This window comes from Somniosus microcephalus, chromosome 12 (genome assembly GCF_052327205.1).
Source record: "Somniosus microcephalus isolate GS21.2 chromosome 12, FLI_Smic_1.0, whole genome shotgun sequence".
Lineage (NCBI taxonomy): Eukaryota > Metazoa > Chordata > Chondrichthyes > Squaliformes > Somniosidae > Somniosus > Somniosus microcephalus.
The window spans coordinates 55122283-55150239 of record NC_140998.1 but is presented as its reverse complement, the minus strand read 5'-3'; the positions used below and the strand labels follow the sequence as shown (position 1 = coordinate 55150239).

Sequence of the window (27957 nt, the reverse complement as noted above, 5' to 3'; positions counted from 1 at the left end):
AACGCTGCGGGCATGAAAACTACAATTCCCAGAGTCACTTTGCGCTCCTGGAGGACTTTATTATATAAGTATAATAAAGTAATAGATCTTAAATCTCAACAACTGTGAGGTTGTTGTAATTTTAAACACGTAAGATGTTTTATAGTCTGCGATTTAACTGTTATTTGTGATTTTTTTTTTGTTGCTATAATAATCTTAGCCGGAAATTACGCACACCCCACCTGTTTTGTGTTTGTGTTTGATAGGTTTTGGGGGATTTGTTCGTTCATCTTCTGCTTGGCTGGTTATCATCGTAATTATATCAGGTGAGCTTGCTTGGATCCTACATTTCACATTTGATATATTTTATTTAGTTTAAATACAGTTGCTACTAAAGACGTCGTTCTAATAGATTTGCCCGTAACAGGCCCAGGCCCCCTACCTAATGAATAACTCCAGTGGATTGGTAGGTTAAGTTATTAAAAGTTAAAAGGTATGATTGTAAAATTATGTGTGTGTATACGTGAACTGTATTTTGTTTAGTGTTAGTTTAAAATATAAATTCAATATTTGAATGAAACCAACGCCACAAACCGAATTATACATATTAAAAAAAGTACGAACTTTTTTGTTTTAAGTTTTGAAGTCATTTTTCTTACCAAATGTTTTTCCGAATATTGTTCTTATTGCATTAAATAATCTCTCAAACCCTTGTCTAACGCAAATAAATATAACTGGATTGTTTTAATGCAAATTTATGGCCTAAATCCCCCTACTGATAATTTAATTTGCAACTGCAGAAAAACGAGTACAGGTATGAAGCGTTCTTTCAAACTCTTGACTTGAGAGGCATTAGATTTTTAAATGAGCAACAACGTTGAAAAGACAGTGACAGAGGAGTTAAAGTGGCACAATCTGCCTAACATTATGTTGTAATAGAAGGGCAAACCGCTTCAATTCCGAGAAAACTGGTAATCATCAACTATAACCCCAGTCTATTGACTTGTATGGCTCAAATGCTCATCTTGAATGTTAAATACTGCAGTTCCCTTTTTAAAAAAAAAAAAAAAAAAAAATTCTAAATTGGTTGCTTGACTAAAGCAAAATATTGTAATACAAAAAGCTTTTTATTTTTTATACTTAACAAATTAAAGTCAAATGCATTTTACTTGAGTCATTCTAAGCTGTAGATTGCAAAATCTGAACTGTACCACAATGGTTGTAGTAGACCTGTTCATAAGTAGATGTCTCCCAAATCTCTCTTTACCACACAAAGCAATGACTGAAAGTTTACCAACTTTTTCTAATTTTTCCCTGATTTTATTTGTAGAGGATCAATCTTATTTCAAAACCAGCATCAGTAAAACATAATGTTGGGTGTCTTAAGTTGTAATGATTGCACTATGACATCCACTTGAACTGCAGAAAAACGGTCAGTATGCACAACTTTAGCATTTTTTCCCTTTCAGACTTGAATTGTGCATTGGGAAAGTATTTTGAGCTGTACAATACTAAGTTGACTTACAGGTAGTGGTAGGAGCAATTTAAGATAATATACAAAAGTTTGATGTTCAGCATTAAGTCATACTGACTTAAGTTTGTTTTCTATATTCTATTGCTACTAGTATTCTAAGCCTAGTGACAACACTGTAATATTGTAAAAGTAATGTCATAAATATACTTTAAAGATAATAGAAAAACCAGAAAGCTGGAGCTGTACTTCGCCTGTGAGTGTGTTGTTCCTGACCATGGAGAAGTTGTGCATAATGCTGCAGTATTGGAAATTAAACATTACATTAACCAGGAATGCACTTCCTGAAAGATTTACAAGAATGATTCCAGGAATGAGGGACTTCAATTACGTTGATAGACTGGAGAAGCTGGGGTTGTTCTTCTTGGAGCAGAGACGGTTGAGAGGAGATTTGATAGAGGTATTCAAAATCATGAGAGGTCTAGACAGAGTAGATAGAGAGAAACTGTTCCCATTGGCAGAAGGGTCGAGAACCAGAGGACACAGATTTAAGGTGATTGGCAAAAGAACCAAAGGCGTCATAAGAAAAAAACTCTTTTATGCAGCGAGTGGTTAAGATCTGGAATGCACTTCCTGAAAGGGTAGTGGAGGCAGACTCAATCTTCTTTCAAAAGGGAGTTGGATAAGTATCTAAAGGAAAAAAGTTTGCAGGGCTACGGGGAAAGGGAGGGGAAGTGGGGCTCAACTGGCCGTATGGCCGCCTTCCGTGCTGTAACCATTCTATGATTCTATTATGCTATGACTGATGTTATTCGTCTCTGTGAGCACAAAAATAATAAAGACAATTGTCAGGTTGCCCAAATCGGACACCTTGGGTACTTGTACTGTTGTCATTATAACCACCGATAGCAATCTTTGTTAAATTGATTACAGTTTTAGAAGCTCAATTACTTATAAGGGAAGAGAACAGAGAAATGAAATTAGTTTGGGTAAAAGCAAGAAAATGGGACTGTGTAAAAACATAAAGGCCTCAATTCAGAGCAGGCAAGAAGAGCCAAATGCCTCTTCCTGCTCTAATATGTTCTGGCTTTGTTTTTGCATGGCTAGATTTAATAGGGAGCTTATTGTTATATTTAGGAAAGTTGAGCAGGATACTTAATGAGGGTCTGATTCCTTTCTTTATACTTTCTATCTGTCTTTCTACAATTTACTGTTTGTTGCATTGCAGTATATTGAATGTGGCTAATTAGCTGACAAGGGAACTGACCAATTATTTAATGAGTATCACTTTTACTGAACAGATATTTATCTATGCCACATCTACAATTTTATGCCTCTCTCTCTCAGATCATTTTGTCCTTATTACAGTGAGAGATGTTAGGCATTGAAGAATAGAAGAACTTTCTATTTGGAGCATTCTGTTAGTATTGAGCATTCCCAGGTCAACTACAACACAGTCAGATTTCTGGAATTCTGTTAGCATTGATCATCCCCGGGTCAACAAAAACACTGACATTCACAGCAAGTCTTCCTTTATTCTGCTCTAACTGTATCTGTGTCAAACTTAAGAGCACTCCTGCTGCACCAGAGATACTAGCCATCCTTGTGGCCTTTGAGTGAGATTTCAAACTAGTGTTACTGGTTAATGCACACTAGACACTGGGTTGAAACTACCCAAATTGACTTTTGTAGGATCCTTGCAATCAAAAAGAATCCTTCACCCCATTTAACTGTGTTGGTTTCAAATCCATATTCTAGTGGTGAAGGGACTGTGTGTTAATCCACTGTGCCATGCAGCTGCAGCAACCCTGAAGAAACTCAACACTATCCAGGACAAAGAAATCCATTTGATCGGCACCCCATCCGCTAGCTTAAATCTCCACCACCGATGTACCATGGTTGCAGCCATGGTACAATCTACAGGATGCACTGCAGCAAGCCGGCAAGTTTCTTCGGCAGCACCTCTCAAACCCTGACCTCTACCAACTAGGAGGACAAGGGCAGCAGGTGCATGGGAACACCATCGCCTTCAAGTTCCCCTCCGAGTCACACAACATCCTAACTTGGACATGTATCGCCGTTCCTTCATTGTTGCTGGGTTAAAATCCTGGACCACCTTCATCTCGCGGACTGCAGCGGTTTAAGAAGGCGGCTCATCTCCAGTTTCTCGGGCAGTTCAGGATAGGCAACAAATACCGACCGTGTCAGTGATGCCCACATCCCAAGAATGAATCTATTTTAAATCTGTTAATCTGTGTAATTCTGTCTAATATATATATTTCATTTCTTGAGAGGTTCATGGCAGATAGCAACTATATAATGTGATTGAATTCAACTGGAAGGGGATATTTGTCAATGTAGTGAGGTTCTTTGAATTTGAGTGTTTTTCACTATTTGGGAAAGGCTTTCAGGGATTGTGGGTTCAGTTTGCTTTGAGATTGTGAAGATAAAAAGCTGTGTGTATGTTTTAATGCTCTTTTTCAGGTTGCTGTTTTAACTTCATAATTTTGGGTGCAGTTAGCAGAAGGTAGAGGGAAACCTTGAGATTGCATGTACCACCTAGATTAATCTTCCACTGCACCACCTGCTGTCCTTGCAAGTGATTCCAGTTGTGGTAGTGCTCAGTAGCTCAAGACCTGGAATTAGCCTCTTTTGTAGTTAAAGTAAGGGCACAGGAGTGGAATTGACTGGTGCTACAGAGACCGATTGGGAGTCCGTTCACTGAAGAACTGGCCAGTTGTTTCATGAATATTCCCATTCAAAGTTCTCAAATAAATGCAAGCATTGCTTGTACAAGCATGAAGAAAGTCTTTGTTTGCTAGTAGCTGTTTCTATGCTTGTGTATGTGAGGTATTCATCGTTCATTAAATTTGATTAGATAAGTTTTTGAGAGTAAATAACCAACTAGGTTTAAAAATCTGTTTAGCCTGAAGATGCAGGGATCAACAATAGGTTCTTGGGGCACTTTGTATTGGCCATTGCTGGAAATGTGCTGGTTGTGTTGGGGCAGGTAGGAGTGGAACCATACAAGTGCAAGAACTGGACAACAGAGGAGAGGTTGACAGAGAAGAGTTGTATGGTCAACTGTGTCAAATGCCATGGAGGTTGTGGCGGACAAAGGGAAATAATGCACAGTGATCACAGCCATGGAGTATATCATTTGTGCCTTTGGCCACAGCTTCTAGTTCTGAAACTGACCGAATGATGCTCTGTTGCCGTGTAAATCTCAGCGTTTCCAGTATCTTAAAATCCTTTTGGTTCTGAGTATCTTTGACAGAGAACGAAGTAGAAATTTCAAGTGCCTTCACATTTGAATGATCTTGTAGAAAAACTGTTCACTGTGCTGAAGTCAGTGTCAGAAATGTAGGTCATACATGAGACGTTACTCATTGAGGTACAAAAAGCAGATAGTGGGTTCCGAATTGAGGTGGATTGGCATTGTAGCAGAAAAATCATATATAATTTGTTACTTTGCAAATAATTCAGATGATTTTCCTGCCCAGGATACATCCTAGCTCCAGAAGAAGACGTACTGGTGATGTGATGAACAAAGGTTAACATGTGGTTGGTCTTTCTCTCCTCCCACCCCAAAGCTCTGCTACATTTGGGATTTTGCTATGTGTGAAGATTACACTGAAGTGGCTCGCCTTGTGTTGCACCAATTGACTGTCCAAGTTAGAAACACAGAAGTTTGAGCAATCCATTGCCCTGTTCTCTCTCCATAAAACCTCTCTCTTTCTCTCTACTTCAAGTATTTATTTCCTCTTTTTAAAAAATGCAATGCTCTCTGTCTCAACTACTCCCTCTGGCAAAGTATTCCGTACTCTTAACACTTTGCATAAAGAAACTTCTCCAAACCGCTGCACTCTTAGTGACAATTTTAAATTGATGACACCCTGTTACTGATCCAACCAGAAGAATTAGTTTTGCCCTAGTCCCCATTTTAAAACCCTTCATAATTTAAAAAAACCTCTTACATTTCCTTGGCCTTCTCCGCTCCATTGGAAATGGCCCCAGTATCTCCAGTCTGTCCTGTTAACTATAGTTATTAATCCCTGGTATGATCTTGGTGGATTTACGCTGTACACTCTCTGTTGCTATAACGAGGTACCGTAAACTGCATTCAGTTCTCTTGGCTGTAGCATACTGCAAACGTAGCCTAACCATTATTTTGTGCAAATTGATCATTACTTCTTTACTCTTGTACTCCAATTCTTTCTTTAAAAAGTTCAAAATGCTATTTTTTTTATGGCTTTACCTGCTTGCATTTGCACTTTCATGGAATTATGTAGTTGATCCCCTAGATATCTCTGTTTATACACACCATTCGGTGCTTTCCATTAAGTTTCTACTCCCATTCCTTGTTTTCCTTCCCAAATGCATTACCTTGCCCTTCTCCACGTTAAATTGCATCTGCCATGGGTCTGCCCATTCCACTAAACTGTATATGTCCTCCTGAAAGCTTTTGCACTTCTCACTGTCTGCCAGCCCTAGACTTTTGTGTTGTAAGCACATTTTGATATATGCCCCCTATGCCCAAGTCCATATAATCTATTTACCGAATACAAAAGTAGATCAAGCACTGACCCCTGGGTTAAACAGTGGGATTCTTTTAATACTAACCCTCTGAAATTGGACTGGGTAAAACAATATTGTGCTTTTCAATAGGAAAGGTTAACTGGTTACAGCATTTAAAATAGTTGTTTCATGATTGCCCAAAGTTTGGTGTCTGGTTAATTAAACATCATGACTGGACTTCAATTACAGTCACTTCTTTTAGATATTTGTTTCAGAAGCTGCCTCCTCAGTATTGAAATTTTAATACTGCTTTTTTTCTAACTAAAGATGAACAAATGCATGTGTGTATGTCCTGTAATAGTTACAGAATTGTAGAACTCTTTTCTAGTGGTGAATGGATTATTGAGGGGATTGTCCCATATGTCCATTTTAAGCAGGATAAAGAGCAGCCTGCATTTTAAAAAAAACTCTTAATGGTTGTATACATTATCAGTGCTGTCATTTGAATTATTGACCTGATTTTATTAAAATATTCTAGATTGCCTTTTGACTTCTCCACATGTAAAGAAATACTTGCCACAGAGTAAGCCCTTAGTAAGTACATCTAAAATTAATGAGTGGTTTTAAATGATCTGGTTGTTACTGGCATCAAGATTTTTAATAACCACTGATGTACCTTGGATCACTACTATTGTTTCAAGATCTAAATATTCTTTTTAATTTTTTTAATTTTTTTTTATTTGAGAAGGGTTGTCTATTTGAAGCAGTTTTTATTTAAACAATTTGTTTATGGTGAATATTTTTTATACCAAGTTCTAATATTGTAATGGATAAAGGTTTCTTGGTTACAGTTGGATATTTTGTTCTGATTATCCTTTATTCTCTCATTCAGATGGACCAGTCCCCTCAATCCTACATGCTTGCCAATCTGACTCATCCACATTCTGAGCAGTTACTGCAGGGATTGAATCTTCTTCGGCAGCATCGTGAGCTCTGCGACATCATCCTCAGGGTTGGTGATGTCAAGATCCATGCACATAAGGTGGTGCTGGCCAGCATCAGCCCATACTTCAAAGCCATGTTTACTGGGAACCTATCGGAGAATGAAAACTCTGAAGTTGAATTCCAGTGTATTGATGAGGCTGCTTTGCAGGCTATTGTCGAATATGCCTATACAGGAACTATATTTATTTCACAAGATACAGTAGAATCTCTACTACCAGCTGCAAATTTGCTTCAAATCAAACTAGTACTGAAGGAATGTTGTACATTCCTTGAAAGCCAGCTTGATCCTGGCAACTGCATTGGCATTTCCCGGTTTGCTGAAACATATGGTTGCCATGACTTGTACCTTGCTGCCAACAAGTACATTTGTCAGAATTTTGAAGAGGTTTGTCAGACTGAGGAGTTTTTTGAGCTGAACCACACAGAGTTAGATGAAATAATTTCAAATGACTGTCTGAATGTTGTGACTGAGGAGTCTGTTTTTTATGCATTGGAGTCATGGATTAAATATGATGTGCAAGAAAGACAAAAATATCTGGCACAGCTATTGCACTGTGTCCGATTGCCATTGCTAAGTGTGAAGTTTCTGACGAGATTATACGAAGCAAATCAGCTAATTCGTGATGAGCATACCTGCAAGCACCTTCTAAATGAGGCACTTAAGTATCATTTTATGCCGGAGCACAGATTTTCCCATCAGACTGAGTTATTGACACGGCCACGTTGTGCTCCCAAAGTACTTTGTGCCGTTGGTGGAAAAACTGGACTGTTTGCTACATTAGACAGGTAAGTCGTTCAAGCAAGGTAGAATCCAAATGAACAAGCATCACTTATTTTCATACAGATAGTGTGGAAAAAATCAGCATCTCTCATTTTATCTGCATGTAGTATTTTGGTGGATGTACACTTATTAAGGTGATGGATCATAGTAGTTTGTAATGGAAACATTCCACATTTTGTGCAGTGTCTCCATCTGCTATGCCATTGGTTAAATGCAGTCGGGTATATGCCTTATAATACAACTATATGCATAGACACATCTGTACGGAAAGCACACACTCAAATGTACACACTGTTTGTCATCCCTTCAGTTTATTGTCTTTGCCATAATAAGGATATATGTTTTGACTCTTGTACTATATTTGTCTTTTGTGCTATATTTGGTAACTTGCTAAATCTACTATAAACATATCTCAACTTTTCCTATGTTCAACACAAGTGAGAAGTACCTGTGAAATAAAAAGATGACTGACCAGACAGCCCCGCTCATTTTATTGGTCTTGGAAAGGTTGATCTGCTCAAAGCCTTTCCCCCAACATTTAGCAATGTACATTTTTAGATTGTGGAGGGGAGAATCCCTGCTCTCTAGACATTTTAAATCTAGGTACGGTAGAGTTGACAAGTGTCCCCTGAGCATTTTGTAAACCATGTTTGACGCTGCATTTAATTTACACTTCATTCAGTACAAGGCTACAATCTTTGAGGAGTGTCACTGCTTCGCTTCGGAGCGAGGTCTGACTCCTCCGAGTTTTACACTGCAAGATTAGAATTGGTGCAAAATAGAAATTGTGCTGCACTGGCTCTACACTTGTATCCTAAGTGTGGCGATAGATGTGTTGGACACCCAGCTGACCAGAAACATTGTAAGATGCTTCTATTTAATTATCTGTTCAGAGTGACAAAGTTCTGTTTTACCACTCTGATCGGGAAGAACTTGGTTTTCTATTTGGAAACCCACACATGTTATAAATGGAAGGTATACATTTTTAGATTGTGGAGGGGAGAATCCCTGCTCTCATTTTATATACATTTCCTTGTGATGCTGAAAATTATTAGATTTAGTTGCTCATGAACTCTAGTCTGTCTGACTTGCAGAGAAAATGTGCTGTTGCCAGCAGCAGTATCACCTCCCAAGAATTGAAATTCATGTCAGTGCATTCATCTCTATCAAATCTGACATGGAGTAAGACATCAACTCTATGTATTGTAACTGCATGTAAGCATATGTATGCGGCAGATATCTGGAATATTGTAATCTACCCTCTTCTACACCCCTGCCTCATTGTTTTAAATTAAATTCTTCAACTCTTATTCTGTTAAGCAGACAGTTACACCTGTTCTAAATCCTTAAGTACTTATCTCAATAAAGGCTGGTTTATCTTATTAACCAGTCTTAAGTAATTGGTCTTTGGTCCTAGGGTACCTTTGGCAAATGGACATGCTAAGAACTATTGCTGTGCCCATCTCCAAAATGTAGGAGGTTTTTATTGCCTCAAGATTCCAAATATACAATGAACATAACTTTAAGCCTTTGATTGCATAAAGAGTGACAACTGTTTTGGAACTATTTTCAAAATCTGGCAATAGTTCTTCTGGGAGAGGAAAATAGACTGCTTGTTTACCTATAAGTTTTAAAATGATTTCCAAAAAGCAACTACAAATGTTTTGAAAATGGGCTTTATTATTTATTGGAAGATTCAAGATCAAACGTTCTGAATTTCTCTTAATTTTAAGTAGAATGTTGAACCACATAGCCAAAACAGTAGGGCACAAATTGGAGACATTCTTGCTCAAGCTAAGTCGTGCTTTGGTCAATCTATGCTTTGAGTACCAATCCAATCTGGTCACAGGGGAGGTAATCAAAGGTAGTCAGAAAAGAGCCCCGAGACTGATGCCTTGCAACAGAAATGAGTTGTGGGGAAAGACTGGAGAAACCTAGGCTGTTTAGCCTTGAAAGGAGGTGATTGACATTACTTTTTTTATTTTAGTTATCTTCATTTAAAAATCAGTTTGAGTGGACCAAACCCCATCTAAATGTTACTGTTAACACACTTTTTAAAGGGTGGTATTTCTATGAATCCCTTTGGGGGAGCAAGAGAGGGGAGGTTTAGTCCTGCCAAGTACCACAATTCCACAGGCCGATTTCAAAATCGGACCAGGCATTATTGAAGAAACAGTTGGACGTTGTGTTTCTGGATTTTTTTTTTTTTTTAATTTAAATTTTGAACATTTTACAGTAAATGACATTTACAGAGCTCAAGCCTCGGCTCTTTGTACAAAGTCACACGCCCTCATGCCTACAAGACAGGGGTCCCAGTCTCTGCAAGTTGGTGATGTGATCTCCGAGCTTCTTGGTCATGTTATTGACCTAAGGGGGCTGAATTAATTTCCTCATTTGTGGTCTTTAGATAATGTCTGATTGTATTTAGTGCTCTGTATGACCTCATCGGCTTGCGCGTCATGCAGTGTTTCCTGTAATTTATTTGGGTGCGTGGCCCCTTTGTGGCTGTGCGGCACATTCAAATTTTCGCGCATGTGTGGTTATTCCAGTTGAAAAGCCAGTGAGCGGCCTGCGCGGGAGCTCCAGACCGCTTAAAGGGTACATTGGTGCCACAGATAATCAATAGGTACTGTTTTACAATATACAGTTCCATAAATAAAATCGGCCACCCAAGATCGGGCTCTTCATGAGTTCTTGTAAATTTAAAAAAAAAAAGTCCATTGCTACTAATCAATAATAGCATTGCTTCACAGTACAGCAGGTTTAACCAAGTACAAAATGCTCTGTTTAATGCATATTAATGATCCGATGTAGCAGAGATTCATTCGTTGAAATTAATCAACAGCAGACTTTACATAAGGCTCTATTTATTTATTTTAGCTATTCAACCATGGAAAAAAAACTTTGGCAACCATTTTAAAGCTGAAAAATAGTAGAAAACTTGAGAGCCAAGTAAAAGTAGCACTGCATCCGAAATGGCCCTAAAAACAATTGCATTGTATTAAGGGGCAGCTGCCCTTATATTTTTCAGATTGCTGAACTTGTAATTATAGTCCTAAATTCATCTAAGCAAACTTTTTTCCTTTGTTGTTAATGCATATGTTGGCTCCTACACGACGCCAGTACAGACACGATCGGCCGAATGGCTGTGTGCAGTAAAATGCTATACTACTAAATCCGTTTTTTTTGTTTGGCTGGTATTACGTCACCCTGTTGAAATAATCTTTTGAGAATTGTTTTGCTGCTTTTCCATAGTCCAGTTGCTACTTTTACTTTTCTGATGCCTCCACTTTTTGCTTGTAACCTCTTTGGAGATGCCAAATGTTTTTCAAAAGTACTAGTTGCTATTTTGATATCTCTTCAGTAGACATTTTTAGGGGTGCCTGCTCCAATTGTTGTTCTATATCCATATTTAGGGGTCCTCGTAGTTGATAAATGCAGCTTGGTCACAGTTCTGTGGGACTGTGCTGATGAAGTGAGCTTTGGTCTTTTCAATGACCACGGAATCCCAATGCAAGTTAGGGTTGTGGCATAAAAAAGTATATCTCCAAACACTTCTTTATGCTGCATGACCCCGAGGCATGCAGTGGAAAGGCTTCCTTTGGCCCATGTTGTGGCCCAGGTCTAAGCTTTGAGGTGTATGTGACAAAAAGGAGAAATGGTTACAGGGAGGGAGGGCCGCAGCCTGTATTAATATGGTACTCGGCACCCTAGAAGGGCTGCCACTTATGCAGGAACCTTTGCCAAAGCTGGTCGCATGACCATCTGGATGAAATATTTGTTGACTAATACACTGCATTAGATTTGTATGTTTAGAATAGTAAGTAGTTTGGTGCATTTAAAGCTATTCTACGTAGGTTCGTCCACCACTCCAGAGTTGTCTATCTTTCTTCCACCTCTGTAACATAGCCTGACTCTGCCCCGCCTCAGCTCATCTGCTGCTGAAACCCTCATCCATGCCTTTGTTACCTCTAGACTTGACTATTTCCACACACTCCTGGCCAGCCACCCAGCTTCCACCCTGCATAAACTTGAGCTCATCCAAAACTCTTCTGCCCGTATCCTAACTCGCACCAAGTCCCATTCACCCATCACTCCTGTGCTCGCTGACCTACATTGGCTCCTGGTCTGTCAGTGCCTCAATTTTAAAATTCTCCTCCTTGGTTTTTAAACTCCCTCCATGGCCTCGCCCCTCTATTTCTGTAGCCTCCTCCAGCCCTATAAGCCTTTGAGATCTCTGCGCTCCTCCAATTCTGGCCTCTGTGCAACCCCGGCTTTAATCGCTCCACCATTGACAGCCGTGCCTTTAGCTGCCAAGGCCCTAAGCTCTGGAATTCCCTCCCTAAACCTCTCTACCTCTCCTCCTTTTAAGATGCTCCTTAAAACCTACGTCTTTGTCCAAGCTTTTGGTCATTTGTCCTAATATCTCCTCATGTGGCTCGGTGTCAAATTTTGTTCGATAACGCTCATGTGAAATGCCAAGGGATGTTTTACTACATTAAAGGCGCTATATACATGCAAGTTGTTGCTTACCTGATGAAGCTCTGAGGTGTGGTGTGACTGGCTACAAGGTTTCTCTCTCTCATCCTCCTTGAAACTTACCTCTTTGACCAAGCTTTCAGTCACATCTTAATATCTCCTTTGGCTCTGTCAGTTTTTGTCATCTTATACTATTGTGAAGCGCTTTGGAACGTTTTCCTACATTTAAAGGCGTTCTATAAATGTTGCTGTAAACTGCAATCCTTTTATGAAATGATCTAACTTTTTTAATTTGTATAATTTTTCCTTCCCCATCCCTTCTGTAGCGTGGAGATGTACTTCCCTCAGACAGACTCCTGGACAGGTTTGGCACCACTCAGTAGTCCGCGCTATGAATGTGGAGTTGCTGTTGTTGATCAGAAACTTTATGTGGTAGGAGGAATTGCAACCCACATTCAGCAAGGCATCAATTATCGGAAACATGAGAATTTGGTGGAAGGTTGGAACCCGGAGACAAACAAATGGACATCTGTAGAAAGAATGAGTGAATGCCGAAGCACCCTTGGAGTGGCAGTATTAGCAGGCGAACTGTATGCACTAGGTGGTTATGATGGGGAAAATTACTTGCAGTCTGTGGAAAAATACATTCCTAAAGTCAAAAAGTGGCAGCCAGTTGCACCTATGGTGAAAAGTCGAAGCTGTTTTGCAGCTGCAGTTTTAGATGGAATGATATATGCTATAGGAGGCTATGGCCCTGCTCACATGAACAGGTAAAGCAGTACACTTTTTGTTGCGTAAAATATAACTTTTTAAACATTCAAAAATAGAGTTATAGATTATTACTTTAAAAGTAATTTTGTATTTAAGAGCAAATGGTAGAAATTTCAAAAATATTTATTGTAATTCATTAAACCAAAATCTCTTATTTTGTTCCACAATTTTCTCTTCTCTGAAGGTGCTGGCTCTTGCTAAGGTACAGTATCATGGATGCCAGTAACCCTTTAGCACCTCCATTCGCTGCCCAATTGGTGATTCTTCACACGTGATTGCTTACAACAAACTTCTGCATGATATTTAACACTTGGTGTGGAGAGTCTGTCTTCACTTAGTCTGCAGAATGCCCTCTCCACATCTCATTTAATCCTATCCAGCAGCAATGATTGAATTGTGAACAAGAATGGGAACCCTATCTGCGTGTGGGTTTTGCACCCCACCACCTCCCACCCCGGCCTCTCTGGCTGAGATCAGCTAACTCCATGTGTAAGGAATAGAACCTCCAAGTTTCTGCTCTTTGGGTTTTGTATCTTGTCCTTTACCCATTAAACCACCAGACAGGCCAGTGTGGTCAAACTTAACAATGAATGTTTGAGTTAAGACCACAAGACTGTTACTAGGGAGCATTAGTTGTGCCAAGTACAAATAGTTTAACCACTTGGGAAAATTTCAGAAATTAATCTATTGTCTTTCACATTCTAACAAAAGTTTACTTTGTGAGCTTTTTAATCATAAAAATACATGTGTGTAAGTTTTTAATTTTTCAAAGAATGACCAAATAACTCTCTGAATCAATTTCCAGATGTCAAACTTTGGGGGAAAAGATGACTATTGGCCCAAGAGGTCAGCAGTTTGGGGAGTGCCCCATTTCTTGGACAAACCAAATTTGCCTGCCTTTTCTAATAATCAAATTGTCACATTTTGAAATATTACTCAATTTTATGTACTGAAATAGTTCTACAATTGAACATTACCTGAACTAATTAGGTCCCAGTTTGAATTTTTTTACCATGTGTTTCTACCTAAAATTGCAGGTACGGTTGCTTATTGTGAATTACTGGACTTCGTTCAGAATTAAAAAAAATTTTTTTTTTTTAAATTCTATACAAAATTTATGGGGTTTTTTATGAATGCAAAATTGTTCTTTGCAAGCATTCAGTCTGAGTGAATACAAAGCTGCCCACAATTTGTCACTAAATTGACAATCTCACTTGGTCAATTTAAACATAGCTCATGTGAAAAAGGAAAATTCGTGATACACTTCTGAAATTATGGTTAATGGATGTTAGAATTATAGAATGGTTACAGCACGGAAGTAGGTCATTTGACCCGTTGAGCCCGTGCCGGCTCTCTGCAAGAGCACTTCAGCTAGTCCCACTCCCCCACCCTTTCCCCGTAGCCCTGCAAATTTCTTTCCTTCAGGTACTTATCCAACTCCCTTTTGAAAGCTGTGATTGAATCTGCCTCCACCACCCTTTCAGGCAGTGCATTCCAGATCTTCACTACTCGCTGTGTTTTTAAAAAAAAAAAAAAAGAAGTTTTCTTACATTGCCTTTGGTTCTTTTGCTAATCACTTTTTGGTTCTTGACTTTTCTGCCAATGGGAACAGTTTCCCTCTATCTACTCTGTCCAGACCCCTCATGATTTTGAACACCTCTATCAAATCTCCCCTCAATCTTCTCTGCTTCAAGGAGAACAACCCCAGCTTCTCCAGTCTATCAATGTAACTGAAGTCCCTCATTCCTGGAATCATTCTCATAAATCTTTTCTGCACCCTCTCTAAGGCCTTCACATCCTTCCCAAAGTGTGGTGCCCAGAATTGGACACATTACTCCAGTTGGGGCCAAACCAGTGTTTTATAAAGGTTCATCATAATTTCCACACTTTTGTACTCTGTACCTCTGTTCATGAAGCCCAGGATCCCGTAAGCCTTTTTAACTGCTTTCTCAACCTGCCCTGCCACCTTCAACGATTTATGCACATATACCCCCAGGTCTCTGTGCACCCCCTTCAGGATTGTACCCTTTAGTTTATATGTCCTCTCCTCATTCTTTCTACCAAAATGTATAATTTCACACTTTTCTGCATTAAATTTCATCTGCCACGTGTCCGCCCATTTCACCAGCCCTGTACACCCACGTCCAAGTCATTAATACATATCAAGAAAAGCAGTGGTCCTAGAACCGACCCCTGGGGAACACCACTGTATACCTTCCTCCAGTTCAAAAAGCAACCGTTCGCCACTACTCTCTGTTTCCTATCATTTAGCCAATTCCGTATCCATGCTGCCACTGTCCCTTTTATTCCATGGGCTTCAACTTTGCTGGCAAGCCTATTATGTGGCACCTAGTCAAACGCCTTTTGGAAATCCATGTACACTACGTCAACTGCATTACCCTCATCAACCCTCGTTACCTCATCTAAAAACTCAAATCAAGTTCGTTAAACACGATTTGCCTTTAACAAATCCATGCTGGCTTTCCTTAATTAATCCACACTTGTCCAAGTGACCAGTAATCCGGGACAACATTAACAGTTTCTAAAAGCTTCCCCACTATTGAGGTCAAACTGACTGGCCTGTAGTTGCTGGGTTCATCTTTACACCTTTTTTTGAACAATGGTATAACATTTGCAATTCTCCAGTCCTCTGGCACCACCCCCGTATCTAAGGAGGATTGGAATATTATGGCCAGTACCGCCGCAATATCCTCCCTCAATTCCCTCCGCATCCTAGGATGCATCCCATCCGCTCCTGGTGATTTATCTACTTTAAGTACAGCCAGCCTTTCTAATACCTCTATCAATTTTTATCCTAGCAAGCATCTCCACTACAGGTAGACTACCCTTTATCCGGACTTCCGAAAACCGAAACCCTCTAAAAACCGAAGGTTTTTTCGTTCAGCGTAAGTCGTGCGTACGAACGAAAAAACCTTCGGTTTTTAGAGGGTTCTGGTTTCGGAAGTTCGGATAAAGGGTAAGTCGTGCGCACGACCACACCGCCGACCCCGACAACCGCCGACGCCAGCCCCGACAACCTCCGACCCCCCCCGCCGGCCCCGACAACCGCCGGCCCCGACAACCGCCGGCCCCGACAACCGCCGACCCCCCCGCCGGCCCCGACAACCGCCAACCCCGCCAGCCCCGACAACCTCCGACCCCCCCGCCGGCCCCGACAACCGCCGGCCCCGACAACCGCCGACCCCGCCAGCCCCGACAACCGCCGACCCCCCCGCCGGCCCCGACAACCGCCGACGCCGACCCCGACTGACTTACGCTGAGCAGCGTAAGTCGTGCGCACGACCCCCCCCGCGGACCCCCGCCGACCCACCTTCCGAAATCCGAAATTCTCCTTTATCCGAAACTTGGCTGGTCCTGAGGTTTTCGGATAAAGGATAGTCTACCTGTACCTCCTCCTTTACTATGTCTATGGCAGCATCCTCTTGGTGAAGACAGATGCAAAGTACTCATTTAGTACCTCAGCCATACCCTCTGCCTCCATGCACAGGTCTCCTTTTTGGTCCCTAATTTCTCATATCTCTTACATCTGTCGTTTTTTTTGCTTCATCATATTCTCTATCTCTTTCGTCATCCTGAGAGCCCTGACTTTAGTTGCCCTGCCTTTCCCCCTAGTGGGAATGTACCTCAACTGTACCTGAACCATTTCCTCTTTAAAGGCAGCCCATTGTTCCATTACAGTTTTGCCTGCCAATCTTTGATTCCAGTTTACCTGGGCCAGATCTGTTCTCATCCCACTGAAATTGGCCTTCCCCCAGTTAAACAGTTTTACTCTAGATTGCTCCCTGTCTTTTTCCATAGCTAACCTAAACCTTATGATACTATGATCACTGTTCTCTAAATGTTCACCTACTGACACTTGCTCCACTTGACCTACCTCATTCCCCAGAACCAGATCCAGCAATGTCTCCTCCCTTATTGGGCCGGAAACATACTGATCAAGAAAGTTCTCCTGAACACACTTCAGAAATTCTTTCTCTCCTCTGCCCTTAACACTATTACGATCCCAGTCTATATTAGGATAGTTGAAGTCCCCCATTATTACTGCTCTATAGTTCTTGCACCTCTCTGTAATTTCTCTGCAAATTTGCTCCTCCATATTTTTCCCCACTAGTTGGTGGTCTATAGAATACACCTAGTCATGTAATGGCACCTTTTATTATTAACACTAGCCATATAGATTCTGTTCTTGACCCCTCCAGGATACCCTCTCTCTCCAGCACTGTAACATTCTTGACCAATACTGCCACACCACCTCCTATCTTTTCTGAACACCTTATAAACAGGAATATTTAATACCCAGTCCTGTCCTTTTTTGAGACAGGTTTCAGTTATTGCCACAACATCATATTTCCATGTGGCTATTTGTGTCTGCAGCTCACATACCTTGTTTACTACGCTTCGTGCGTTCACATACATACACTGTAAATCAATCTTAGACCATCCTGTATTCTTAGTTTGATCCCACCTAATACCTTGCTATTTCTTACTTTAGTGCTCTCTTCCTCTCCCAATCCGTTGAGCACTTTATTTCCTCTTTCTAATGTTACATCCTGGTGCCCATTCCCCTGCCAAATTAGTTTAAACCCTCCCCAACAGCACTAGCAAACCTCCCCGCGAGGATATTGGTTCCAGCCCTGTTGAGGTGCAACCCGTCCGACCTGTATAGGTCCTACCTCCTCCAGAACCGGTCCCAATGCCCCAGGAATCTAAAGCCTTCTCTCCTGCACCATCTCTCCAGCCATGCGCTATCCTCCTATTTCTATGCTCACTAGCACGTGGCACCGGGAGTAATCCGGAGATTAATACCTTTAAGGTCCTGCTCTTTAATCTCTTTCCTAGCTCCCTAAAATCTGCCTGCAGGACTTCGTCCCTCTTTCTACCTATGTCGTTGGTACTGATATGGACCATGACCTCTGGCTGTTCACCCTCCCGCCTCAGAATGAGCTGCAGCCGCTCGGTGACATCCTTGACCCTGGCACCAGGGAGGCAACATATCATCCTTGTCACATCTGTGGCTGCAGAAACACCTGTCTGCTCCCCTAACTATCGAATCCCCTACCACTATTGCTTCCCACTCTTCTTTCTTCCCCCCCAGTACAGCTGAGCCACCTGTGGTGCTGCAGACTTGGCTCTGGCTATACTCCCCAGAGGAACCGTCGCCCTCACCAGCACTCTGAACCGAATACTGGTTGGAGAGCGAGATGCACTACCTGCCTGATCCTCCTCTTCTGTCTGGTGGTCACCCATTCCCTTTCTGCCTGCTCTCAGCCTCACAGATGCACCACAGTGACGCCAGCTGCTGCTCAAACTCCAAAACCCGGAGCTCGAGCTCCTCCAGCTGACGACACTTCCTGCACATGTGGTTCTCCGGGACACGGGAAGCGTCCTGGAGTCCCCATGTGGCACAGGATGTGCATTCCATGGGACTGAGCTGCCCTGCCCTATCTTTACTTAATAGACTATTAACTAGAAACACTTACCAGCTAGTCGCCAATCAGCTCCTTCCCTGGTTGTGACGTCACTTTAGCTGTTTTACAGTTGTTGCTTTTGTTGCTGTTTTCGCTGGCGGTACTCCGCCTCCTCGCCACCGCTGCTCTGGTCTGCGCTCTCTCTGGGCCTCCTGCTCGATTTATACTCTGCCGCCGCTGCTCCAGTCTATTGTAGAGACAATAGAGTTGTACTGTACATCTTGGAGTCCTTGAAATTGATACTGGGTGCCAAAAACTGGGGAAGTAGTCATTTTCCCAACGCTGATATCACTCTAAGCAGAAAAATTCACCCAAAAATATAACATTTATAAAGTGCTGTATAAATCAGAAACTCTGTTTTTATCTATGAAAATCCTGATATCTCTCAGAGTTTTCTCTAAACAAATGGTTTATATATTATGCCAATATAACTACTTGACTCATGTTTCATACATAAAAACATCTTTCAGTTCTTGAAAATAAATATAAATTTTGGGGCCTTCCCTTAATGGCCTGGTGTGTAAATGTACCTTGTGTTGTAGTACTGAACTATACAGTTCTGGAAAATCCTGATTTGATCTCTGGCCTCTAATGAATTAGCTGACCTCAGCCAAGATTTGTTGGGACACTATACAGTAATTAACCTTGATGATCCCTGGGTTAGGGAGAGGGGGATAATTTTGTCAGGTTCTGGTGTTTGATTGCTAACCAATGACATCCTCTGGAATCAAATAGACCTTCAACACTTGCTAACTGGGCTCACACATGGAGGTGCTAGAGAGCCTCTGCCCCAGCATGAGGTGCTAAAGAGCCTCTGCTCCAGCAGGAGTCACTACCTTCAGGAAATAAGTGGAGGGGGAAATTGGTAGGGGAATCAACGTTTTAGTGATTGTGCCATTTCTGTTCCCACACACCACCCTGTCTTTTTTTAAGTCTCTGAAATTGGTAAGTTAGTGGTTATCAAACTGTGTTGAAATTAGTCTTGTGGAGAGCCACATGTATAGTAACTTGTTATCTGACTTGAGCTTTTCCACTTGAAGCAGCAATTGGAAAAATCATGTACAAGTGGAATTTAATCTACCTCCTACTTTTTACCTTTTTGTGTGTGAAAATAGTGTGGAGCGTTATGATCCAAGCAAAGATTCCTGGGAGATGGTGGCTCCGATGGCTGATAAAAGAATTAACTTTGGTGTTGGTTCAATGCTTGGATTTATCTTTGTTGTTGGTGGACACAATGGTGTGTCGCACTTGCAAAGTGTTGAGAGATATGAACCCCATCAAAATCAGTGGACCTTGTGCAGGCCGATGAATGATCCTCGAACAGGTAAATGAGTCATTTAGGTAGTCTCCGATCCAGTCTTGTGATGTTGCAATCTGTGAAAAACATTTAGTGTATGTAGTCTTAAACGATCTTTTAACAAAATTGATTTAATTAAATTATTACAGTTGTGATAGAGAGGAGTCCAGATCTTTTAACTGTACAATATTTGTTTATTTGTCCACCTAATTTTATGGAGTTTGTTTTGATCAATGTCTTTTTTTCTCCTCATGACAGGAGTTGGTGCAGCCATTGTAGATAACTACCTCTATGTGGTGGGAGGTCACTCAGGGTCATCATACCTGAACATGGTGCAGCGGTACGACCCAACCTTAGATACCTGGTCAGACTTTGCTGGTATGCTGTCATGTCGATGCAACTTTGGGCTGACTGCATTTTGACAGTTGGTTTGGTTATGAAGGACATACTGTGGTAATAAACCTTGCATGATGAGATGACCAATCATGCTGAGACCGAGGAGCTGCACAATCTGTTGGATTTTACTGAGAACCTTGGCTGCTACTATTGGTTTTTACTGTGCAGAAAGTTTTTGTTGATGTTTTTAATTGAATTGGTTACATTGTATGATTGTACACTTATGGGGAAGAAAAACTGATGCCTGAAACAGCCAGGGCTAACAAAAGCTCTAGCTTTTCCACCTTATAAACATTCCCCTCCATTTTAAATAGCTGTTACCTCCACCCTTCCTTATTTTAATCGTAAAGGATCACACAAATTCAAAACCAATAATTAACCCATTGTATGTATGCAAATTGAAGAGTCCATGTCTGTTTTTGTGCATTTATCATGTTCTATTTAACATCAGTGCTTCACAGTAAGAAAAATTATACTTAAGGGCTGCCTTTTCATATCTGTAACTCAACAATTTTTGAATACAACTTCCCATTGTGTGCTTGCTTGTAATGTGATTTATGTAATTGGTAGGGCTGGAATGATAAGTTGATAGTAATGTATAACACGCTATAAACATTTGCGTATGATTGTTCCTTTGACAATCTTCCATCTGAACCATGATGAGATCACCTGTTAATATTTAATATTTGATCTGATATTCAAAGGGACTAAACAGAAATGTATATCTAAAAAGGGATCTTAATTGGGTTATATATGAAGTTGCAATTTGTACTTTTCGTAGCTTGATAATGAGTTTAGGAAGTTCTGAACTTGCATAGTTACAAGCCTACATTCAAAGAACATAACATAGGCACACTGTTAACGATTTAGGTAGTTACTTAATGGACTTTGTGAATATGGGCTTAAGTGATTTATTTTAATCAGTACTGAAATTTCAGTATTTGTAACTGTTGCCGTGTTATTCAGCTTTAATGAGCAGGTGTTGGGTTTGTTGATGTGATCCTTTGTAATATTCTACAGCTGCTGTTGAGGGAGAGTGATTAGATTTAGTAACTGGTGCTATCCTCGGATTCAGGACACAGATGTTACATAAGTTTATGTTGTAGTATGTCTTCTAATGAATTATTTTGAATTTTTTTATTTTTACTCCCACGGTTTTGAGTAGGACTCGTATGTGCCTCTAAGCAATCAAACCTGGAGTGAAGGAATAGTTTATATAATGAATTTTCAGCACCTTTTTAAACCCTAACCTTGCTGAATAAACTCCAATTGCAGTGACTAACATTGTTAAGGTGGGTTAATCGTTCAGCTGTTCATTGCTATCATCTGCTTCTCATTTATGTATGATTTCCCCACTCCCAATGTGTACGTGGACCTGTTTTTGTTAACTAACTCTGGTTGCCAAACTTTTATGTTAACTGCTAAGCTACCTTTTGTATCTACAACACCAATTTGTCACTTTCCATTCTCATCTCAAAGCTGCAGTATCTTGCAGGAATTTTTTTTTTTGGCTGTTTAGAATGTACTTTACACTGATATACAGGAAAAAAAATGATGTACGTAATGCAAGAAAATTTAATGAGACATTAACTGAGGCTTGGAAGAAGTCTTGCATGATCAAGCAGAGGAAGCGCATTTGTAGAGTTGACAATGGGTGCCACAGAAAACCACCTCAAAGTGACGTGTTTTCCCCAATGGATATAAACTGATGATGCACCCCAATATAGTTTTTTTATGGATAGTTTGTTTGTTTTTGCAAGGTTTAACTATTTTAAAATAAAACAAATATTATCTCCCTATAAAATACTGCAGCTTTTCCTGTACTTTTAATGTGCAAAAAAAAAAGTAAGGGTTTTATGTAATTGTGGTAGAAGTTTGAATTTACTATCCTGTTTTAAACAGGCGAATCATTTCTTTTGGTTTGATTACAGCTACAGTTAGTATGTTTTGACCAGATCAGCAAAGTGCCAACACAATGTTTGTAAACATGGTTGGTAAGCTGTACATTTTAGTAAATGGTTCTGAGACTGCATGAACACATGTCTGTGCACACACTAGTATTTCAGGTCGGGCTGAATCATCATGCTAGTTAGTTTCTATCCTAACCCTCTAGAAGTTTCTCGACCTTGATGGTGAAGGCTACAAATGTTTGTTGATATTTTGAATAAAATGGTGCAATAACATTTTTATATGGCTTTTTTTAATGAGGTGTAATTTATACTTGTGTAAATGGAAGGATGGGTTGATTTATGGAACTGCCATTGTGCTCTGTAAATATAGCATCTGTTAGTAAAGTGTGTACAGTAAAATTTAACACTTGTGCTGTTCCTTGTGTAGATATAAAATTCCATCCCCCTGTGTCCTTCCACACTTCCAAGTACAAGTAAGTAGAACAAGATGATGTGCATTTTGTTCCACAAATGACAGCATGATTTCATGTACACTGAAGCTACAGTAAATAAACTAGCAAATGTCCACTGAAACAAGCATAGCCCCAGAGGCTTGGCAACCTACACATCCTGCTGGTTTAGTAGCACAAGTGTTAACCTTAATGGCAGTGGCTGATGTCATAGCAATAATTACTGTCAGTGATGGCATCTGAGAAAATTGTTACAATTTCAAATATAACTGGCTAAAACTAACAAGATTTTTTTTTTTAAAAGATGCACTTTAAAAAAAAAAAAAAAAAAAATTAATTTTCTATTTGGTATAAAGCATATGCCGAGTATAGGTTTTACACGTTAGTAATGAAAAACTAGATCCAGTTGTATAATTTTAAATAATTATTTTTGGCTCCATTCTCTACAGTGGAATATAGTTGGAGTGTTTCGTCGGTTTACATTTTTTTGTTGCATATTACGTACTTCCACTGGTTCAGTAACAATTTAACAAGCTATTTTGAGCAGTGACGAAGGGATTCTGAAATTCTGGTGACTTGACATGTCAAATATGTCAGATGCTATTATTTTGCTATATACTTCTTTAGAGATCTAATTTGGAATGTAATCATTTAGCCTGTAGGGTAGGTTTCTGACATTTGTTTACTAGTTGGAAGAAAACTCCACAGGCAACCTATTGATGTGGGCAAAGCAACCGTCTTTTGCAGAACTCTTGATTCTCCAATATGGCTATCAGGTTTTTCCCACAGTAAAAATAAGAGTATTTTTGTTAGCATCATACTCTTCAGTTCTGGTACACAAAGAAGTTTCAGCACCTAATAATTTGATTACAAGTGCAAAAATTAGCATTTACTAAAAGAAAATATGGTGCACCAACAATCCAATCTTGTCTTCAATTTTAGGAAATGCAAATGCTCAGTGGTACAATCAGTTCATACAAGATACTTAAATTTTTTTTTTTTTTAATGCAGATATATATTGGTCATAACCTAAAAATGGTCTTTCTAGAATAAAAACTTTTAATAATTTGTGATCTGGATTGCCCCATCTCCTACTAACCTTTTAATGCCAAGAGGAAGTTTTTTTTGATTAGAGGTATATGGAATGCATAAGGCATATTTTTGGACACCACAACTTTGCCTAATACAGCAGTAGATTGGTACTTTATGATGTTTTCCATGTACCATGCTTCCTCCTCTTAAGACTTTTTGCTGAAAATTTTGGATGTGGAAAAGGATGTAATTGGATGCAATGTTAATGATCCCATGTCTTGGACTTGTATTGCTTCTGTGCTCTGCACCAATGGGAGGCTTGGCTGCAAGCAAGCTATAAAGAAATAACTGGTGGTTTTTGACTAATTACTCCACTAACCAAATGTGTGGTTACATATGTTCTGTTTTGGATCACTGGAACATGAGGGTGACAACTTGCATAGTTTAGCTCTTTAATAGTTCATCAGTCCTTGTATTTTACCATATCCAAATTTGATCCACTCAATTATCAAGTTTATGAAAATAATGACACATCTGATCTGTATTCAATCCCACAAGTCTGAGCGATCTGAAAGATGCAGTCATTTGCAGTAATTGCAACTTTTCAGAATTGAAAGATTTGAACTTTGTATGAATTGCCTAAAATAACACTTTAATTTATATAGTGACAATGCACACTGGATTATTAGGAAAGTTTACAAATGCAAGTTAATTGTAAATTGAAAAGGGACATCGGCTTGTCTATAGTCATTATTGATTTCATAGCTTGCCTTAAAACTTTTAGCTCAATATTTAAAGAACTGGATTTTTTTTCTAACTGCCTTACACTCCGTTCTATCCTCTAAATCCAGACTGGTTTTTTTTTAAATGGGACTCTGAATCTTTGTAAATAAATGGTAAGGTAAAAACCTATTTGTATTGACTTGTAAGGGAATGACATAATTGTAAATGGTTAAATGTTAAAATGTGTTAGTGTGTGTAGTTGTATGCTCTGTACCTGCAAATGGCAGGAGTCTTTTGTTTACAGTATGACTATCATCTCGCTTGTTTTTGTTACATGGCAAAAGTGCTAAAGGACTGTTTCACACTATCATTCGAGTTCAGTTTTCGTAAGGCAGTGTCCAGATTTCATATGCTTTCTTGTGGTACAGCTGTGTCAATACTGTTGTTACAGTATTTCATTGAATGTGTTTACTAAATAAACACCTACTCAAAGAAATTCTGAAGTGTGTTCTTGTATTTCTCCCTTTCCACTCATCTCCTTGGCTTAGTACCACTAATATTTGATGCTGATAATCAGTACAAGATGATGCAAATCTAGTTGGTGGCTTGACTAAAATGAAACTTTACATCCAAATGTGGGTGGTGCATTGCTACCTGAAGGTTAATTTTTTAAGTAAATTGTTACTTTGCCCTTTACTACCTGGATTTCATTTGTTTTTATAACTTCTATTTGGATAATTTATTAGACTCAAATTAATGGAAAGGAGTGTCAGAACTCAAGGTTCAGCATCTTTACTGATTTTTAGTAGACCCTACTCCCAAAATCTACATATTGCCCCTTGGCGATGTCATCCAAAAATATGGGGTCAGCTTCCACGTGCATGTTGACTACAATCCAGCTCTACCTTTGCCACCAGCTGGCTCGACCCCACCACTGTTGCTGGGTTGTCACACTACTTGTTCAACATCCAATCTTTGCTGAGCCACAATTTCCTCCCAAGCACAAGTGACTACACTTCAAAAGTATTTCATTAGATGTAAAGTGCTCTGAGGTTGTGAAAGGCACTATAGACATGCAAGTTGTTTAGGTTAAATAATGGGAAGACCAAAGCCATTGTCTTTCACCCCTGCCATAAACTTTATACCATCCTTTTCCCTGGTCAGTCTCTGGTTGAATCAGATGGTTTGCAACCTCTATCATATTTGACCCTGACCTTTCGATCCCATATACTCACCCGCACACAGACCGCTGAAATCCTCATCCATGCCTTTGTCACCTCCACACTTACGCTCGCCTATCCAGTCTCTCATCCTCTGCCAGTCATAAACTTCATCTCATCCAAAACTCTGCTGCCAGTATCCTGTCCTGGTCACCCATCATCCTTGTCCTTACTGACCTACCCAGTTCCCCCTAATGCCTCCAATTTACAATTGTCATCCTTGTGTTTAAATCCCTTCAAAACAATGCGCCGCCCTATCTCTGCTTCTTCCCCCCCCCCCCCCTAAAAAAAACTGCGTCCCTCTGACTCTACCACTTTTTATGCATTCACCCTCCCTTTATGCCCCCCATCTTTGGTGTCTAGGCCCTACAATCTGGTGATCCCGCTCTTCCCCTCCATCTCCTTTTAAGACCCTCCTTTAAAATCCACCTCTTTGGCTAAGCTTTTAGTCACCCATTCTAATACCTCCTTCCTTGACTGTCAATTTGTGTCCAATTACATTCCTGTAAAGCTGGGACACGTTCTATGTTAAGATACTATAAGGATTAATTAGCAATCTTGTGTGAGGCCCCTTGGGGCGGCGCAATCATATGATAGAATTCTTCATCATTAAGATGGAGAGTGAAGTATTTGACTCAGACTAGGGTCCTGAATTTAAATAAAGGAAACTACGATGGTATGAGGCGTGAATTGGCTAGGATGGATTGGGGCATGTTACTTAAAGGGTTGACGGTGGATAGGCAATGGCAAACATTTAAACCGCATGGATGAACTACAGAATTTGTTCATCCCTGTTTGGCATAAAAATAAAACAAAGGTGACTCAACTGTGGCTAACTAGGGAAATTAGGGATAGCATAAGATCCAAGGGGAGGACATATAAATTGGCCAGAAAAAGCAGCAAACCTGAAGATTGGGAGCAGTTTAGGATTCTGCAAAGGAGGACAAAGGGATTAATTAAGAGGGGGAAAATAGAGTATGAGAGTAAGCTTGCTGGGAACATTAAAAACTGACTGTAAAAGCTTCTATAGATATGTGAAGAGAAAAAGATTGGTGAAGTCAAGCGTAGGTCCCTTGCAGTCAGAATCACGGGAATTTATAATGGGGAACAAAGAAATGGCAGAACAATTAAATACATACTTTTGGTTCTGTCTTCACAAATGAGGACACAAATAACCTCCCAGAGATGTTGGGGAACATAGGGTCTAATGAGGGAGGAACTGAATGAAATCAGTATTTGTAGGGAAATGGTGTTAGGGAAATTGACAGGATTGAAGGCTGATAAATTGCCAGGGCCTGATAATCTACATCCTAGGGTACTTAAGGAAGTGGCCCTAGAAATAGTAGATACATTGGTCATCTTCCAAAATTCTATAGACTGGAACAGTTCCCATGGATTGGAGGGTAGCTAATGTTACCCCACTATTCAAAAAAGGTGGTAGAGAGAAAATGGGGAAGCCTGACATCGGTAGTGGGGAATATGCTAGAGTCCATCATAAAAGATGTAATAGCAGAGCACTTAAGAAACAGTGACAGGATTGGACAGTCAACATGGATTTACAAAAGGTAAATTGTGCTTGACTGCTGGAATTTTTTGAGGATGTAACTGGTAGAATAGATAAGGGAAAAGCAGTGGATGTGGTGTATTTGGACTTTCAGAAGGCTTTGAATAAGGTCCCACATAAGAGATTAGCGTGTAAAGTTAAAGCACATGGGATTGGGGGGCAAGGTACTGACTTGGATAGAGAACTGGTTGGCAGACAGGAAGCAAAGAGTTGGAATAAACGGGTCTTTTTCCAAGTGGCAAGCAGTGACTACTGGGGTACCGCAGGGATCGGTGCTTGGACCCCAGCTGTTCACAATATATATTAATGAACTAGATGTAATATCTCCAAGTTTGCAGACGACACAAAGCTGGGTGGGCATGTGTGCTGTGAGGAGGATGCCGAGAAACTCCAGTATGATTTGGACAGGTTGGGTGATTGGGCAGATACATAGCAGATGCAGTATAACGTGGATAAATGTGAGGTTAGCCACTTTGGTGGCAAAAGCAGGAAGGCAGATTATTATCTGAACAGCAATAGATTTGGGAGAAGGGGAAGTGCAACAAGACCTGGGTGTCCTTGTGCACCAGTCACTGAAGGTAAGCATGCAGGTGGTTAAGAAGGCAAATGGTATGTTGACCTTCATAGCGAGAGGATTCGAGTACAGGAGCAAGGATGTCTTGCTGCAGTTGTACAAGGCCTTGGTGAGACCACACCTTGAGTATTGTGTGCAGTTTTGGTTGCCTTATGAGGAAGGATGTTCTTGCCATGGAGGGAGTGCAGTGAAGATTCACCAGACTGATACCTGGGATGGCAGGAATGACATGAGGAGAGATTGGGTCAATTGGGCTTATATTCGCTGGAGTTTAGAAGAATGAGAGGGGATCTTATTGA

General features: G+C 40.2%; 1 protein-coding gene across 2 annotated transcripts; it reads left to right on the top strand.

Annotated features, from left to right (window-relative positions):
- The first annotated feature begins 94 nt into the window (after window positions 1–94).
- klhl28 (kelch like family member 28) lies at window positions 95–24796 on the top strand. 2 transcript variants are annotated; one of them, XM_086002902.1, is made up of 5 exons: window positions 95–305; window positions 6861–7759; window positions 12560–13003; window positions 19609–19817; window positions 20049–24796. In XM_086002902.1, the coding sequence occupies exons 2-5, from the start codon at window positions 6861–6863 to the stop codon at window positions 20210–20212; spliced, it is 1716 nt and encodes a 571-aa protein (XP_085859028.1). In that variant the 5' UTR covers window positions 95–305; the 3' UTR covers window positions 20213–24796. The 2 variants fall into 2 exon arrangements, with proteins under 2 accessions (XP_085859028.1, XP_085859027.1); XM_086002901.1 differs by lacking the exon at window positions 95–305 and adding an exon at window positions 317–445.
- The last annotated feature ends 3161 nt before the right edge of the window (window positions 24797–27957 follow it).

What these genes read in the sequence shown, in the direction of transcription:
- klhl28 (XM_086002901.1), top strand. Translation starts at nt 425, where the DNA reads ATGAATAACTCCAGTGGATTG. An exon ending in CTGTTTGCTACATTAGACAG is followed by an intron (nt 7,760 to 12,559) that starts GTAAGTCGTTCA and finishes TCCCTTCTGTAG; the next exon opens with CGTGGAGATGTACTTCCCTC. An exon ending in GGCCCTGCTCACATGAACAG is followed by an intron (nt 13,004 to 19,608) that starts GTAAAGCAGTAC and finishes GTGTGAAAATAG; the next exon opens with TGTGGAGCGTTATGATCCAA.